This window comes from Hippopotamus amphibius, chromosome 11 (assembly GCF_030028045.1).
Source record: "Hippopotamus amphibius kiboko isolate mHipAmp2 chromosome 11, mHipAmp2.hap2, whole genome shotgun sequence".
In the NCBI taxonomy this organism is placed as follows: domain Eukaryota; kingdom Metazoa; phylum Chordata; class Mammalia; order Artiodactyla; family Hippopotamidae; genus Hippopotamus; species Hippopotamus amphibius.
Window position 1 is genome coordinate 3,422,571 of NC_080196.1, and position 19,199 is coordinate 3,441,769.

Genomic DNA, 19,199 nt, shown 5'->3' on the forward strand with positions numbered 1-19,199 from the left:
CGGGCAGCCTGTGGAGAAGAGACCACTGCGGGCAGACAGGGAGGTGAGTGAGACGCTCTCACAGCAGCCAGTGTGAAGAATACAGACGCTGTTTCATTCGAGGCCCTCAGCCAAGGTCAGCTTGGCGCGGGGACGCGCCCGCACTTCATAAGCTAACTCTGGTCAATGCGGCGCTCGGACTCAGGCACAATATTGACGTGAAAGCGAAGCACCTGCTGCTCTGCTAGCTAACACAGAAGCCCCGGGCCTGGAAGGGGCTGCACGTGTCCCCCATCAAGGACGGGGGAAGGCGCACCAGACAGGCTGACCTGGGAGGGCCAACCCGTGGCTCCAGAGTTTGAGTCTGTTTTGTGGACTCACTGGGGGTGTCTGGTGAGAGCCAGCCTAACCTTTTTTTTTTTTTTTAAAGCATTTCAGACCAAGTGACACAGACAATTATATAAGAAGAAATGGTGGCACAGATTACTTACAGGTCCTCTTCTAAGCAGTTTCTACTCTGAGCAACTTTACAGTAAAAGATAAAACCAGTCTGTTTTGGAGGTGCTTGCCAACTGCTGCATGGGAAAGTGCCAAAGAACTGAATCCTCCTGAGTTTATGCAAAATAAGGACGCAGGCTGCTTGTTTTCCCAAGTTCCAGTGCTAAAGGATCCCATAAAATTCAATCACTGACGCCTGGAAAATGCCATCGGTCTAGGGTTTTCTAAAATGGCGACCCCTTCCCCGACACTATCAACATACATGCAAATGTGCGGACCAGTTTCTTTTCCTGACTATCCTATTACTATCTTTTCATGCTCTTAGTTAAAGATCATTTCTTAGGCTTGTCTGAATGTAGCCAAGTTATTCTATTACTAGATAACTGCAGAACTCATGGAGAGCTGTCAGAATCTGAAATGTTATTCTAGAAGGAACTGTTCCATTATGTGGGCAACATAACAAGACTATTAATTTTGACATAAAATGAAAACTAGTTTTTAATATTGCTTCTTTTTTAGATTGTTTACAGTCAAGCATGAAGAAGGGTCGGAGCTATAACTATGTATCCTGAGACACATGTCATACATACACCATGATATGACATAATGTCAGCCACGCTGGCCTCTCCTGACAATGCTAAAGAGGCCCTTTCCAACACACTCACAGGTCTCAGGAAAGCGTAAGGGGTTTCCCTCCACACACGGCAAATTCGCTGCAAGGAAGAGAGAAAAACGAATGGAAGCAGACATGGCGCTTATGGTGTGACGGCTGCTAAATCACAGCAAAACAGTGGAGAGGATGACTTTTCAGACGGTGAGGAAACCAGTCGACAGCAGGCAGCTCTAGCCTTTGGCTCCCTAATTACTTTTGCAGAGAGAAGGACACATCACACCACCCGGGAGGCCAGGTGGCCGCAGATGCTCCGTCCGCCTCAAGAGATAGAGCAGAGCACGCACGAGCCAAGGCGACCGCCAGCAGTTCTGCAAGAGGAAAGCAAAGCCCCTCACCCAGCCCTTCTGGGGTCAGTACCTAAGCAGCTGTGCTTCACACCGTTTGCACCTGCAGACAGACCTTTCGCATGGCAACAGAATTTAGGTTCATCACCAATAACAGTGTCTTCATGAAAAGGGCACCATTATCTTGAATTATGACTTTAAAATACTAGGAAAAGTAGAATACATTTATACTCTTTTTGACATATGTCCATGTAACAATGTGTAATATATCTAACAAAGAGACAAAAATGTTAAAAAGTTTCCCATACTTAAAGCATCAGCGTCTAGTAAACTATGGGAACGCAGCTTCCCAGAGGGTGCATTCTCTGGAAATTCTGGATAGCTGATATTTCCGTTGTGTACGCCTTGATTCAATAATATGACAGGTCATTTTCCCTTGTCCACGTGAATAAGAGGAAGAGAGTTTCATGATCCTGTGGTGTGAATCACAAACACCAGAAGCCATGATGTCCAATCAAGGGGGACATGTCAAAGCTTAAAGCTCTCAATGAAAAACCACACATCACTGGACCATCTTACCTGCCGACGGATCATCCCAAGGTCTCTTTTGGCTTTATTCACTAGGGCTTGAATTTCTACAGGATCCTTTACGTCCTTATTCTCTCTGAAGGCATCTCTTATCCTCCTGATGGCGTAAGTTCTAGATGAATACAGGGAATAAAAGGAAAAGGTGTCAGTGCGTCTGAGACGATGTGTTTCCCTAGGAGTTAGCTGCCTGCTAGGCCCCTGTAGGTCATCACCTCCGCTCTCCGCTCTCCGCTCTGGGAGCAGGCCCGTCCACTGATGTCCTGGGGACTGAGCAAACAGACACGGCGAGACGAGTGTGCTCCAAACAAGCCCCACATGAATGGCAAAGCGCTACTGAAACGCGCCCTATGTTACTGGCTCTTTACAGGTATTCATGTCTGGCTTCCCTCCATGAACACGGATACCTGAACCTTCAATGTGCAGAGACACAGCAAGGACTGAGGCGCCACGATGCACCACGTGTGTGTACTGAGACGGTGACGGATGCCACACACAGGTCGGCTTTCCAATCTCAGCCCACGTCCTGGCTGTGTCCTCCTCCAGTGGAACAGAACATGCAGGGGTCCACACGGGGATGGAGATGACACCAAAATGCTCTCCTTCATCTTTAACGTGCACACGCGCACACGCATAAAGACCTCCCCCGCCCCCACCCCATGCAGTTCAGGGCACTGGCTTAAGAGCAGGCCTTGCAAATCAGACAGGCTCGGGTTTGAATTCTTTTTCCAGCTCCTACTGCTTGAGACTCTGAGCAACCTTCTTAACATAAGTCCACGCTTCCTTCCTCACCTGTCAAACAGGCATAATACCGCCTACCTCTCAGGGCCGCTGGGAGGGTTAGGCTTTATAATGTGTGTCTGGAATTTGCTACAGAACCTGGTACACAGACAGACTCAAGAAATAAAAGCTATTTTCTTCTTCTTGTTATAACAATGCAATTAGTACCCCCTCTCCTCACACCAGCCTCTGCTTCATCCCGCACCCTCAGGGTCACACCAAGGTGTCGTGTGGATAATGAGCCACAGCAGATGGTTCCAAAGTCGGTGACCTCTGGACTCCACACCCACAGCGTGATGGCCTTCACCCCCACACCTGCTCCATCCTCACTAGACAGAAACCAGGACTAAGGAGACGTCGCCCGCGTCGGATGCACCAGACACGATCATCTCTAGCGTTTTTATGACCTCAGGTCACTCTGCACTTACCTTGAAACACCAGCTAAAGAACTCATGTGGAACTATTCATTCCATTTAGAAACAGAACCATGGAAATAGTGGCAAAGAAATAAGGGAAGGGGAAGGCGATTTCCTTGGGAGCTGGGGGACGGACACGACTTAACTGGGAAACCGTACTTTGGAGAGGACTCATTTTGTCTCAGGTAAGTTTTTCTAAAGCAAAAGAAAATCAAAAATTCAAATATCAAGTCCACTTGCATGGAAAAGTAAGAGTAAAAGGAAATCCTCTAACACTAAGAAGCAGAAGGAGAAAAGAAGACAGCTCAGGAGCCTGCACTTTCAGGGTGTGCACGGCTGCAGAGACCTTCACCTTCGCCCCACGGACCGCCCGGAGCACCTGCAGGGGAGCTTTCGGTGCTCGGCACGGCCCGCAGGGTCCCAGGGCTGGAAACGGGTCCCTGGACACAGGTTCAGGGAGCCTGCGCTCACGTACAGCTGCTACTCCAGCAGGACTGCGGCAGCAGCTGGACGGCGGCAGCAACCGCCGACGCCTTCTCGTGCACAACACCCTGCTTACTCACGCTGTGCACACAGCACTGCTGTGCTTCCGCACACCCGCATGCTCCTCCACAACGGTTTCTTTTTGGTGGTGATGGGAACAGAGAAGGGACAAAATAATGTAACTCTGATATTTGGTTCCATACGCAGAATTGGTTTTACAACAGGAATTTACCTCAGAGAATCATCCACTGTTTTAATTCTTCTTTATAGAAAAACAAAATGGGCAACAGTAGTCATTACTAAATTCATTTTTCTAAAAGCCAGCAACCAGCCCAGAATAGCTGGTAAAAAAGGAGTATGTCTTAGAATGCAAAGACCTTAGTTCTTCTAAAGCTTAAGGAAATCAGAAAATAGCTGAAGACACTCAACAGTTTGTATCGTTTGAGCTCAAGGTCAGTGTTCTCAATGTTCTGTTGTGTATTCCAGTCTCCCCAAATCTCCAAAGTCTACACCTAAAGGAATGAAGCTCTCGATCTTCCAATTAAATGTTGCTGAAGCAATCAAAAGCTGTCATTCAGATTTTGGCGGCGCCTGTGAAGTGAGTGACGCACCGGTTCCCTCCCCCGTCCTCGCTCCCCTCCCCGCCACCGGCTAGAACAGGAGGCTGCCCTCCTCCCTAAGCAAAGACGCCAAAGTGGTTCTGAACCATGAAACCACTACTGCATGAACAGTTTTGAGTTACATGATTCTTATTTCAAATGATAATTTTGTGAAGGTAATCACAGATCGGGCTGAATCGTCACATTTTCTAAGAAAGAGCTAACTGCCAATTATTTCAATCCTGCCCCATGTCTTGGCTTGTATCATCTGCGTTTTTTTCACCGCTGCCAAGGGAAACCATTTATCCTCGAACACATTCTTGCCATTAGCCTCTGGACTGCATCACTGAGCAGGAACATTTAGAAGAAAAATGTGCAGAGGCTGCCGTGAAGGCGGCCGGCGGCGGCTGCACGATGCCTGCACTAGGGCGGTCCTAGCACGCGGCAACGCTGCTGGAAATAAGACAGAAATGACCACATAAACGGCTACCGTGCAGCCACGGCCACAGTGAGAAGGCAGATGGCGCCCACGCAAACAGCAGGCGGTGCTGCTCCCACGCCACTGCTCTGCCTCGACCCTCCCGACACTTTGCAGCCTCTCAGCGCCTCTTTGTGCAGGAGATTCCACGCGGTTTTTCTTCTCCAGCTCCGCCTGCACCAACAGACCTCCAGTGTACACAGGTTCTAGGGCTATCCTTCCCCACGGCAAGGATCACACTCCTTTGTGAGAATCTTCCAGCCACCCAGTGCCCCGGGCGTAGAGCAATACCGCTGGCAGTAACGACAGCTCTTTGGTCCCTGAGGTCTGGCGTCACCTTCTTTCCTTCCAGAACCGCTGTCTGCCAAATGCAGGCCATAAGAATCACAGCTGCCCAGCACCTGGAGGCTCACACTGGCTTCAGCATGCCAGAGGTGTGACCTGGAAGTCAGCTGAGGTCATATCCTCATTTCTGTCCTCCTTGGGCGCCGCCCCACAGGCTGGTCTCTCTGCTGGTCCATCCTGTAAGAACATCGGTGCTTCCCCACCCGCCCTGTCCCCAGCCTAAGCCACGTAACCCGGCAACAAAACGACTCAACCCTCTCTATCGGCCTCTTTGGGACACACTCCTCCACCTGCTTGGAAGGAGTCCTCCATCCAGTTGCCTTAATTCAGAGGTGCCCCCCCCCCCCCCGACTGCCGCCACCCCCAAAAGTGCTTCCTTTGCAGCCATTCGGAAGAAGCTGTCTCATTCTGCCAGATTCCACAGGGCTGAGACGAGAGTGCCGGTGTGTCCCTGAATCCTCCTGCTGCTGCCGGATCACCTGTTCACCCTTACACACCTTTGAGCCCACACCACCTGATGAAACGTGTTGTGTGCCTCCGTGACACTGCTGCCTGCTCGCCTCTTGAGGTCAAGTCTTGAGATTCCCCAAGCCGTAATATCTAAAGGGCACTCAGTGCACACACAGGTCACCAATTTTAGGTAAGAAAAATCATCATAATATTTAGTAAAACAAGATCTTTAAAGTCAGTTTTTACAATGAGATAGATGACAGGGTTTTGCAAACTGTTACCGAGGTATCCACCGTTGCTCCGCGGGCAGAGAGTTCCACAGCTAGCTAGTTTCTCCTCTTATTCTTTAGGTCTACTAGCTATTTCTTCCCAGTCTTCCTTGTGGGTTTATCTTATTCTGCAACCTCTTATATGCTGTACTCTCTAGGGCTCCATATTGGACCTCTTTTCTTTTTAATAAAATGTCCTCCAGTAACCGCATCTGTGTCCAAGGTTTCAACTACCATATACACATATATGCCATTGGCTACCAACTTTCTCTAGCCCACACCTCCAAATCCATAGAACCCAACTGCTTTCTGACTTGCCAACAGAAGGTGTCCACTATACCCACCACAAATTCTCCCCCTGAACACATTCAAAACTGAAGTTACCACCTTCTTTTCCCTTTTCCCCAACAGCCAGTATTTCCTTCCTGGGTAGGAGCATCCTCAGACAGCCAACTGTCCAAGTCAGATATTTGGGTATTCATCCTAAATTCCTTTCTTTCCCTTAATTCCTTATATTTAAACAATCACAAAATCTTACTGTTTCAACTTACATCCTTCTGAATCATCTTCCACTTCTCCAAACCCTCAGCCCTAATCTTGGTTCACGCTCTTATCTCAGATTAGTGCAAGAGTCTTGGGATTATGGTGTATGTATGCAGTGTATAATAAAATGCATAATAACATCTTTAGAAGAAAAGCTCAAAGACCATTTGAAGGTGTAAGTACTCTGGCTAGACAGAGTAAGGAACAGAGCAGAAAGCTTCCTTCTTGTGAATGTAAGTTCCCACTAGAACGGTAGCCCCACACAGTAAGGACTTTTATCTTCCTTGTGCCTGGCTCAGAGAGGGTGCTGAGTATTTACTGAATATTTAAACTTATCCAAGTATCACATTAAAGCAACCATGAAGAAAAATACTAATAATCAACAAGGAAATCACAACAAAGAGTAAGAAACTGAAAAAGAAATAGAATAAAAAGGGTTTGTAGCACAAAGATTGAATTCACCTCTGAAAGGGAATGATTACAGAATTCACAATGAGACTTCAATGAGGAAGCACGTATTGAAGGCCCATCACCAAGCACTGCGGGAGGTGGAGAGCAACACGGTTACTGACCTCAGGGACCACTGGAAGATGAAATCTACAGCAAACAGATGAAAGGAAACAGAAGCCATGCCAAGGGGTGGAGGAGACTTTCTGGGGGTAACAGAATAGTTCTCACCTTGACTGCAAAGTCATCAAAAGGTTGAACTGCACACTTAAAACGGATGCATTTTATTGTATGTAAATTATTTCTCAATAGGTTGACTTTTAAAGAAAATTTAAAGATAAATAATATAGGAGCTACAGTACATATGCCCACTTTTAAGAAAAGCAAAAAAAGGAAAAAAATAAAACCCCACAAAGACTGCAATTCCAGATAATTTTATACATAGCTGAAGGAAGTAAAAATTAACACTGTATTATAGAGACCAGAAGAGAGGACAAACTAGAAAATCAAATCTAAAACACAGAAATAAGCTGATGAGATACATGAGAAAAAAATAACTAACCTTCAGAAGAGGGCAAAGGTATATAATCTACGAATAAGTGTGAACAAACTGGACTGAGTAGGTAATTAACGTTATAATGGAGAAAATGTCTCAGAAGTGATTATAAAAAATTGAGAAGGTTCACTGAGATTTAACAACCAGAGGACAATGCCAAGATATTTACTTATAAAACCCTGAACTCCAAGGTCAGAGGGAAGATACTCTTAGAACAAAGAAGAACTTTAAGCAGGTTATACTGAGCGCAACACAAGTGAGTACCACCTCAGGTCTTTCTTTCTGAAACCCACAAAGAAAAGGGCTGCTTTCCAGGCATCTGCGGTGCTGTCCTAAAGGTCCAAAGGGACAGCAAACAGTACTCTGATTTATGGCCCAGGCACCACGCGCAGGGTGCTGCGCTCGGAACTGGATGCACAGTGTCTGATTTAATCGGCACAGACGACAACTCAGCGATAATAATGAAAAAAAAAAAAAACAGGACAAGATCAAATGCCCAGTAAGTGGCAGAGCTAGATTCTGAACCCAGCTTAACACAGAGCCTGAGATTTTCAACTCCCTCCAGGGGTCAATAAACCCCAACTACCCAATCTTTGATAAGTACTTGGTATAAGCCAAGTTGTTATTCACTTGCAAAGACATTAAAAAAAAAATGGCATCACAAAGCTTAAAAAGATCATCTTATCTCCCAACACTGCTTCAAGTATTGCTACAAATAGTTCAAGTGCCAAGGAAAAGCGGCTGAGAGCGCTACGAGGGAAAGAGCCAGTGACACCAGCAGTAAGTGTAAGGGAGACAAGGGAGTTTAATTATTTTAAGAAGGAGGACAGTGGCCAAAGAGAAGGATATGGAGTGAGCAAGTAAAGTCACTATCGGAAAACCCACCTGGGAGACCAAAGGCTCTCAGTTTTGGGGGCCGCTGTAAATAAAACCCATTACAGACCTCCCCGCTTACAATTCCCTACCAGCTTTCCATTACCTGCAGGATAGGGGCCACGGGCAACAGCTCGGACGGGACATTCCCGTCCACCAATCCCACCCCATCCAGCACCACCTCCAGCATGAACCACCGACTCCAGCCTTACAGGAAGACGTGGAGTTTTCTCAGTTCTTCTTGAAGGAAGGCCTGCTATTTCTCCACAATTGGCGTGTCCTCCTCCCGCTTGATTTCTTGGCTAACTCCTACGCGTCCTTAAAGACCTAACCCAATTAGAAACAAGTACGACAGAAGATGAATATCCTTAGCATATAAATAGCGCACGTAAATCGAGCAGAAGGACGGAAGGACCACAGTAAATAAGCGAGCAAGAGGTGTGGACCAATAATTCACAAGAGAGCCCAAAGAGGGACTAAGTTTAGAGAGGAAGGCAATATAAACATATGAATGTGCAGCCCCAGTCACAACCAAAGACATGTACATTTATATAAGGGATAATTTCCTGTCCGCCAAATTAGCAGAATTTTTTTAAAAAGTAATGGGCGTGTACAGCCTCATAGTGGGGTATGAACTATAATTCCTGTGGGGAAAATGGGATCATAATGTATAATACTGTTCACAATCCTTTACCCACTAATTCTACTTAGTGATGCTATAGAAACAACCTGAAATATGTACAAAGATGTATACAGAAAGATATGTGTTACAGAATTGTTTATAAGCATTAAAAATAGAAACAACCTTAAGTGTTCAACCAGGGAGAAGCGGCTACATAAATTACCACAGCTTTTAAGAGATGCTTCACAAACCTTAGTTGCAGGTACTAAATAGAGTCGGAGGTGCAAAAAGGTGTAAGGCACCTGATCCGTATCCCTCCGGCTCCCGACCCTCTGTTCTCTCCAGAGGCCACCACAGTTGGCAGGTTCCCCTGCAGCCTCCCAGAGATACTGGGTTCCTATTAAACCCTCTACGTGTATATTTCTCTTCATAAGTAGTGGAGTTCTAAACATACTGTGCGCCTCTAATTCCTGAATTAAAATATATCTCAGCAATCACTTCCTATCAGTACAAATGAGCTGCCCCGCTATGCAGGGCCCCACCACATGCGTGAACGAGTCCATTCAGTGGGCCCTTATTAATGGGTGTTTAGGTTGTTTCTGATCTTGTATTACAATCGATATCCTTGTTTACTAGAGCATCACAGGCATACGCGTCTGTGGCACCAATCTGCAGAACTGGAACTGGTAGGGCAAAGGACATGCATATTGTGGTTTTGATAACATATCACCAAAGTGCCTTCTGCAGAGGGATCGTCCACATGTCCACCAGCAGCGCGTAAGCTGCAGAGGGATCGTCCACAGCATTGCCAACACGTGTCATCAAACTTTCTGATCTCTGCTAACCTAACAGATGAAAAACGGTCTCTCATTTCACTTTTAATTTTTCTTGTTACGAGTGCTGCCGGCCCCCTCTTCACAAGTGTGAAGCCATCTGTGTCTCTGTTGATGACCTCCGCCTCTTCCTAACTGAGGGATGTGTCTTTCTGACTGATTTGTAAGACCTGGTTCAGATGGTGTTGAGGAATCTATCCCTCTGGGATGAGCTGCACTGTTCTCCTTGGGCTGCCACTGACTTTTGTCACGTAGAAATATCCAGTTCTTACGCAGTTAAATGTATCACTTTTTATGTTATGACTTCTGGTTATATATCATAGGTACACAGTCTTCTCTACTCTGAGATTACAAAAAATATTCACCTATGTATTCTGAAGAACTTTTGTGGTTTATCTTTTTATGTTTAACTCTTTGTCTGGAATTAAAATAGTGGAAGGTGTCGAATATGGAGTTAACTTTACCCTCTAATGTTAAGTTTTCTGAAATGAAGGCTATAACTTTATATTCAGGATGATCTCGATTATGTAAAATATAGGTACAGAAAAACTACAAGGAAATAATTACTTTCGATTACTGGAGTTTATGTTTTCTAAATTATTACAATAATCATTATTTGTTATTTTAAAGTGCCTAGTGACATAACAAAATCAGTAATTTACCATAATAAACTTGTGGGAGAAGAGATTAGGGAAGGAAATATACCTAGATAAATACATATAGCCAGAAGAGATGAACAACAGGGGATTAAATTAAAGCAATACCATGGGGAAAAGAGGAAGGGCTGGATCAGCAAGTATTTAGCAGATAAAGACAAGAGGTTCTACAAGTTTATTTTGAGGCAATAATGGGACAAGGTAGATATGTCCAGCAGGCTACCAGAAACATGGTTTTGGATCTCTGGTGAGGCAGTCCAAGCTGGCAATAAACCTGAAAATCATCGACAAGGAAGAATGAGGCAAAACCGTGGGGGTACATGAGTTTGCTCTGAGGAAAGCAGAAAAATGGGAAGAGAAGCTAGCCTGGGACGGAGCCCCGGAGAAACAGGGCCAGTACGTAAGAGCAGGCAGAGGAATGGAGGCAGGAAAGACAGGAGACAAGGAGGCACCCTTCACAAGCAGAGAGGATACAGGGGCATCATGAGTCCTGGAAAGGACAGGACAGAGGCTGGAAAGAGCCCCCCTGCAGCCTGCAGTCCTGAGGATGTCATTAGTAACTTCAGCAAGAACCACGTGAGCATGCACTCAATGACTGCAGAGCAGTACAACATGTGAAGAAAAAACCTTAAATTCTTGGAAATATGCTCATAAACAACAGTTGGCTGTAGGAAAAAATTCACTACATGATAAGAAAATATTTTTAAAATAATAAAAAAAGCACGTAGAATGTTTGGAACGCAGGCACAGCCACACTCAGGTGAAAGCTAAAGGCTCACAGTTTACTAGCAACACAATAAAAGTGGACTTTAAAAAATTAGAAATATTTCCTAACATTTTAGAAAGGCAACAGTATCCCATAAGAAAATAGAAAACAAGGTATTTTAAAAACATGTCAAACAAACTAAAAATGAAAAAGAAAATCAGTGGAATTAGCTAAGACAACTGAGTTTGTTTTTTTACCTTATGGCTTCTGGAGTATTTATCAGAGAACAAAATGATAAGAAAAAAAGTGAGGAGGATTGAAGTTTGAGAAAATGGGTTTAAAACAATTATTTCAGAAACAGAGAACCTGAGCAGACTTCCAGAACTCGCTATGCAATGAGAAGAGCCAGCTGAGGTTGGTAACACCCAGTACAGTGGAACCAATTTGCCAAACTGGGCAATTTTCCTCCAGCTGAGTTCAGTTCCCCAGGCACAGTTATGGAAAAGACAGATGTGTGAGTAAACCCACAGCTGTGGTTTTGACCGATGCGTGTAACAGAAGGGCAAAGAGAGGGAGAGAGAGACAACCTGGCCAGGGCGCAACGGAGATGGTGCTAGAATTCCTTCCCCCAGGGTCATAAACATCTGAAAGCTCCAGTTCTTAGAACTCAGCCCCACCTCCTACTCAGCCCCCTTTGTGGGATTCAAATCCTAATCTAAATGTCCAATAATAAACAAAGGCATTATGGTAAATTAATGGTCTATATGTATTAAAATAATAATTATGAAAATTATGTACATACAAGAAAAAGTATATTGAAAACATTATGACCTAAAAACCATTTTTATATAACTGCAGATTTTAGGTACAGTTCTATGGGGATTTTAAAAAAAGTAACAGTCTCTTAAAAAAAAAACAACCAAAAAATAAAAATAAATAATGATAAGAAAGAAAGTTACCACCATCCTGTAGCAGGTGTGCTCCTCAGACCCTAGAGGAAAAGTTTAGGAGTATTTCTAACCAGGCTTCCCTTTTGGTGCTTAAAAACATTTAAGATCTTTAACCTATAATTCATCAAAATTAAACTTCTAATTACCACTTGGATCTATCTTCATTGCCAGTGACATTTTGTTGCAAATCAGATTTTTCAAAATGTAAACCAATTTATCAAAGTAAAGGCCACCTATAAAATGCTGTCTAGCTCTGTGGCAGTGAGGCATACAGGTCGAGTGGCTGTGGGGTCCTGGCTTCCCCATTTCCTGGTTTTAGACACGGCTGCGTAGACAGCGCGATGCGATGCCCTGCAAGGTGGACTCTAAGAGCTCAGAACCACAGTCCCCTCCTCACATGTTCCTGGACTGAAAGAGGAACATGTACTTCACTTGTGGAGTCCTTCAAACTACTCCTGTGAGGGAAACCAAAGCTAATACTCGTGTGTGAACTGTCCTCACATATACATATCCTCTTCTTCTGGAACTGGCCCTATCTCTTTTAAAAGTATCACCATGATATAAAAGCTCCATGTGTAGGGATGGGATTTTCTGGCTTCTTCCCTCGTGAGCCCCTCATCTACCAGAAATGAGCTTGACCTAGTACCAAGAAAGCAAACTGTACCTTTCATCATGTAATAAGCGTTAAACGCTAGACTATGGAATACAATTTTTAAAATTTTATTTTAAAATTATAGTGTGAACCATGCCGGTGTAAGACAGGACCTTTAAATGATTTAAATTTTAAGGAGAATAACTACGTATGGTAGAATATTCAACTAATTCTGGACTTTCCACTTTATGGGGGAAATAAAGCATAAACAAGAGAAATTCCTCTTGGTCATTAAACGCAAATGTCTTCATTGAAATTTCCTATCAGCGCCGCTAAAAAGAAGCCAAATAAAATGCCTTTTTGTTTGTTTTACCCTTTCCTCCTGCCATTGGTCACCAGCAAGAATAAGTGAGCAAGGAAGGAAAGAGGACAGGGACACAGATAAGCCACCTAGCTTGTGCTTAACACATCATTAAGGATAATTCACATAGCAAAAAAAGGCAGAGTGATACTCCCTTCCCCTTCCCAGAGTGTGTGAAGCAGCAGAATGTTTGCTGGGTTATTTAGAAAGAAAAAAAAAAAAAAAAACTACCTAAAAATATTCCAGGTATATAGTAACCTTATCTGCAAGAAAACCAGAAATCAGGAGGTAAATTAAAAAGGTCTAGGGATCCATGGCTTTCAGACCTATGGCTGTGAAAGAAGGTCAACAATTTGGTGAGCTTCCCCAGAGGAGCCTGGCTGTGAAAGCACAGCAAGGGACAAGCTGGGTCTCGGCACCGGCAATACCTGAATGCTGGACTGAGTCCAAAGTGAGGGAGGCCATTAGCTAACTTTACTCCGCCTACTCGGAGGTAGAGGGCTCTGACCTCTATATGTACATTTATGCAAAGGAGCACATTAATTATACCCCTGGACTCACGGACAAAATCCAGAAGCCCTTTCTCCCTTTGGAGAGCTTTGATTTTGTTTTTCATAGAGAAGAGGCATCTCTAACATCTTGTCTGGTCTAAAATTCTATGAATTAGAAAATGCAATTACCCTCTGTATCTCCTGGGATGCCACAGGCAGCGCGAGACATGGAAACCCTGCACTGTCACGAAAGGATGGCGATTTTGACCTGGGTGCTGTACTGCCTTGAAACAAAGTTTGTTGGCTTGGCCATTTATAATACAAATGACTTGTGATTGTGTCTTCCTTCCAAGTAGGTCAAAATATTTCCATGCATTACATTATTTATTTCTACAATGTCTCTGTGAATCATCTAGTAGGTGTTTGGGTGTTTGTGCGTTAAGATTTAATTTTATCTTAAAAAACTTGAAGACTGAAGAAAACTGAGGAAACATTTGCATTTACAAATTGTTACTGTTTATTATACTACTTTTTATATTAATACTGACTGAATAATATTAGAATGACTCTTGGCATTTATCTACCAAGAGAAAAAAAAGGATACATAATTGGTCAAACCCAAAATGCAGTTGAAAAAGAAGCCCTGATGATTAACATAAACCCACCTCTCCTCATTCTGCCACGGACTGGCCATAGCAGTCTTCACCTGTGGGCACACTCCTTCTTTCCCTCCGGGCCACAGCGTGGCTGAAGGATCTGGCCATGGGCTGTCCCTCTAACAATGTCACGGTCACTACTGAGAGCTCCTGTGCCAAAGTGTCTACCTGACTGAACAGCGGAGCTCTTGTTAATTCTCTTGGGATACAGATGATTCTCAAAGGTGGTGACCCTTTCTGGACACGTAAGAGCATCCTTGGTTAGAAGACACGGAGGAGACAAAAGTGCAAAGCAATGTTGGAGAGGAAAGTGCTGCACTGCTGATAAAACCCTTCACTGCATCTCACTGGACTTTTCCCTTCAACATTTGATATTCTTATTCTAATTGCTTAGGTCCAAGGTCCCAGCTACTACTGCTCTTTGGATGCTGACCTGTGTAGATACCAGGTCTAACTGGTAAAATCTGAAGGGCTTACTCCCCACCACTTACTTTTCAGCACTAAGAATCTCAGGGATCAGAAGCTGCAACACACTTTCATTTTGAATTACATGAAACTTTTATTACTAGGCCTAAATCCAAGGCCAACTTTTCAATATACGTAAATGTTCAGACCAAGAGGGTTTTCGGCCTCATTACTGTCTGTAATTCCTCGCTCCAACGGCCCCGTCCAGAATCAACAGCACATTCTCGTGGGTATTCAGCAGTCATTTTAATGTAGGGCAGATGACCTTAAAGGAGTTCCATTTTCTTTAACTACCTATTAAAAATTAAAAATTTTCCACCTTGCATTAAAAGTCACACACGTGTGATAAGCTGCATTTACCAAAATACGTAAAGAGCCACTGTCAATGAATTAACACGGAGAAGCCCCATCCGCTCAGCCCACGTCCAAAACACGGAGGTGCAGTTGGGAAGCTCTTCTCACTGCATTCTTTTGCATAACGTATGTTTCCTAGAAATAAGGAACTCTCATGGATGTGATTGACAATGGCAGGCAGAAAATGGGTGATTTGGCAGATCTGGGGAGCCCTTCAACTGCCTAGATGTGCTTTCAAGAACTTAAAGCATGAAGGAGTCAGATCTGATGTGTGGATACACATTTCCAAACATGCACTGCGTGGAAACACCAGCGTTCCAACGGGAAGAGCCACAAAGAATATTCGCACATTAAAGCAGTGAAGACACCTGGAAACATGAGAAAGCAAAATCAGGCACCTGGATTCCTTCACAGGGCCTCTCTCCCTAGAATAACACCCATTACATTTCGGGAAATGCTGATCTGGATGAAGCTTTACCCTGTCAGCCCCTTCAAGGTTCAGAGGCTGAGGCTGAAAGGGCAGGTCCCAGGCGCTGTGCCAGCAGTTCCCACAGGCAAGCCCTGCTCACGCATTATAGGCTGTTTACAGGCCCCTCCTCTCACAGCAGCTAAGGGACCCAGGACACCTGCCGCACACCAGGCACAGCTGCACCTGTATCTCCTCTAACCCTCCAGCAGCACAGCCTAAGAAGTGCATCACCTGATCGTCGATGTGCGGGGTTCCGTTAGTCACAGCGGAGATCAATATATTCCCCGCCCCTTCTTCCAAAAGGTCCCCACCATACAGATTCCATAGCCAAGTCCAAAGTCACATCACGAAGATGAAGGGGAGCAAAACATTCCACCCCTAATATGCCACTTTGGCATTTGGTTATTTTGAGCTGAAGGCAATTGAGAAACAGCAGATGCAGGAAGGGCTCTCTGCCCTTCTCTTTTCTGCCAAAAGGAGGGCATAAATTTCCCACAAGAAAGGTACCAGGAAGAAGAGAACATTCTTATCATCAGATATGGGGAGCTTATGCTGAGATGAGTCTGCACAAACCACACTAAAATAACCCTTGTCTTCTGTTAGTTTCCCCCATATATCTCCTGTTCCATCTCCAACACTATCCTGGTCCTCAGATGCCCAAATCCCTTTCTTTCCTTTGTCTAGTCACTGTTTCACAATTTACGGCCCTTTGTAAAAATGGTATACAAGCCCCCAAATCTAACTGTTTCTTTAGCGTGTTCACTCTTCTATGAAGTGCCTTCCATGCTATATAAAAATATTAATTGGAAATAAAATTTGTACATGTTCTCTCCTGTTAGGCTTTTGACAGTTTAATTTGCAGGCTCCAGGCACAGAGCATAAGTGAGTAGAGTAAGTTTTTCCTCTCCTACAGGGGTCTTAGCCTCAGTGCTCAGCATTGTGGGCAGTTCTGGCTTTGAGAAGATGCTCATCCGTGGATGTGGAGCCTGGTCTTACCTGAGCGTCCTGTGTCAGGCTGGTATTCTATAGCCCTTTCCTCAGCTTTTCCCTTCACTCCACTGTAACTAACCATCTTACTTTGCATAAAAGAAGGATGGTCAAAATTTTGACTCTAATTTCAAGCCATATTTCTTAAAACAGCCTATACCATATATTTTCTATCATGATGTTAAAAAACCCCAACAAGATAAAAACTCTCATTATTTTAGAGGACTAAATTTAGACAGCTTTATATTTGAAATATCAGTTTTGAGGGAATCTTAACCACTATTTAAAAACATTCTTTCTGTTTGTATCGAATATCCCCGAGGTGCAGAGAAAAGAAGACTCTTAGGAGGTCCACTTACTGCTCAAAAGAAGGTCTTTGTTTGCTCACACTCATCCGTCAGGCACCAGCCTCGGAGTGAGGTGTTTAGGATCCAAGTGCAAACTGGCCACGGGGTTGGGATGCACCATAAATCACTAGACCTTATGGCGGGGTTCTACGGGCAGTGCTCTGAGCACAGAGAGGAAGGAGGGAGTTACTCAGCCTGGGGGTCTGGGAAGTCTTTCTGGGGAGGCTGACATCGCTGAAGGACGGAAAGAATTTCACCAGAGTGGAGAACCACTCGGCAAGGGGAGGCCAAAGACAAATTTAGAATTCAAAATCCCGTATTTCTCAATGACTTTGGAAAATGTATGGGGAAGGAAAGAAAAATATGGCAGAAGAAATACAGAGTCTTGGAGGAAGGAGAGAGGAAAGAGGAAGACTACTTTTTAAAAAACTACGAGGATCTCCCCATAGGCGGGAACTCTCTGGGAATATTTAGTTGTGAGAGTAAGGCTGTCAGGAAACACTCAGGGCCAGGCTGTAGTTTCAGGGTTACAGCGCGCAAGCAGAGCTCGGTTCCCAGGAACGCGCATGTTGGCCACCTGTGCCGCCGCCCGGCCTCCGGGCCCCCGGGGCGTGCTGTCTGCCGCACTGCTGTCCACCCTGCTCACCCCACATCGCGCTGCCTGGGATGCTGGGACTTACGGGCACGTCTTCCAGGGTCTTCACCTTCCTCAACAGGAGCCCAGACCTTGTCCATCTCTGTGTCCCCAGAGGACATACTATGCTTTGCACAGTAAGGTGCTCTGTAACTACTGTTGAATTGAAATATTTTATTTAGTTAGAATACAAGGAAAGAAAAACTCCCACAAAAACCTGTGACCCAATGGTAAATATAAGATTTCTATTCCAAAGGGAATAAGAATTCAATTACATCTACCAGAAGAATTATATAAATAAACTAAAATGATAGTTATGAACTTTTTTAGTCTAACAAGCAATTTTAGATATTGTTTTAATCTTTCACCTACTAACGACAAGTTTATGTCTTTACTATTCATTTAATAAACACTAGCAAATTAGTAATATTAGACAGTTCTGGAAAGAATTTACATATACCTCCAGTTAACAGCATATTACATTTCAACATTTGCTATGTTTGGCATAAGGTATTTGACCACACAATTGATCATCACAATTCTACTCCATTAAACATTAAATATGTGGAAGTAAATTACTTTTGAATACTTTAGACAGAAAAATAATCTAGTTCTGTTAGTCTTAAGAACACAGTTCAAGGCCTTTTTCCTCTGGGTCGAAGCTTACTTGGTTACAAAGCAGTTTCAACAGAAAAAAAATGTGTTTACTGACTGACTGCCACTGAAAAAAATTGAAATATAAAATGTTCTCACTAGTTTTGAGATGACAAATGTATATAATATACTGGCTGGGAATGAGAATAAATGTTATCGGTATGCTAAATGCTAAACTCTATCTTTCTGAAGGATACGCTATGTCAACAAAACTATGACCACCTGAGAAGAACAAAGTGTAGTGAAGTCTCTCTCTCTGAGACAGAGGGAAAGCCATTCTCCTGAATGCAGATATAGAGGTTTTAACAAACAAGAGTGGTCTTAACAGACACTGGGTCTTAGCTCAAGGTGTTATTTGAAAAATTAGCTTTAGATAAAATTTTTTGAAATCAAAGTCTTAATTTTGGGCACATGTTAAGTAGCTCATAGCTCATACTAACCCTACAGAATAAACCAATTTAGGGGCCTCCCTGGTAGCACATAATAATCCGCCTGCCAATGCAGGGGACACGGGTTCTATCCCTGGTCTGGAAAGATCCCACATACCACAGAACAACTAAGCCCGTGCTCTAGAGCCCACGAGCCACAACTACTGAAGCCTGCATGCCTAGAGCTCGTGCTCTGCAACGAGAACCCCCGCAATGAGAAGCTTGTGCAATGCAACAAAGAGTAGCTCCTGCTCGCTGCCACTAGAGGAAGCCTGCATGCAGCAATAATGACCCAATGCAGCCAATAAATAAATAAAAATAAATTTATATATAAAAAAATAAACCAATTTAGTTACATAGGAGTTCATTTTATAACAAAATTACTTGAGTGTCTCATCTGAAAGTTCTTTTGTTTAAATAGATCATCCATCACAACAGCCCCTAAGAAAATCTCTCAGGCGCATAACCGGCGGCGATCTGAGGTTCTCAGGGGTCTCTGGTTCTGGTCATGGTAAACCTCTCAATGTAGCAACAAAGCTTTCTACTTAGCTTAGATCTTACCTGGGAGCATAACTTCACGCCCACTGCTACTGAAAATGAATCAAAACTTAGACATAAATACTATTTATGGAGGGTTGACTAAAAGGCAAGCCCTCTATCGATTCCTCTGGATACTCTACACCAGGCACCTGCAGTCTTGGTCTCTTGCAGAACTGCTTTATTCACTGAGGGCTTG

General features: G+C 44.0%; 1 protein-coding gene across 4 annotated transcripts in view; it reads right to left on the minus strand.

The window, feature by feature from the left end:
• LYRM4 (LYR motif containing 4) overlaps nt 1-19,199 on the minus strand; it is a 108,184-nt gene that overhangs the window by 74,408 nt on the left and 14,577 nt on the right. For all 4 annotated transcript variants that reach the window (XM_057699092.1, XM_057699093.1, XM_057699094.1 and 1 more), the window contains exon 2: nt 2,014-2,134. In XM_057699092.1, the coding sequence (XP_057555075.1) occupies nt 2,014-2,134 (121 nt within the window). The remainder of the gene's footprint in view (nt 1-2,013; nt 2,135-19,199) is intronic.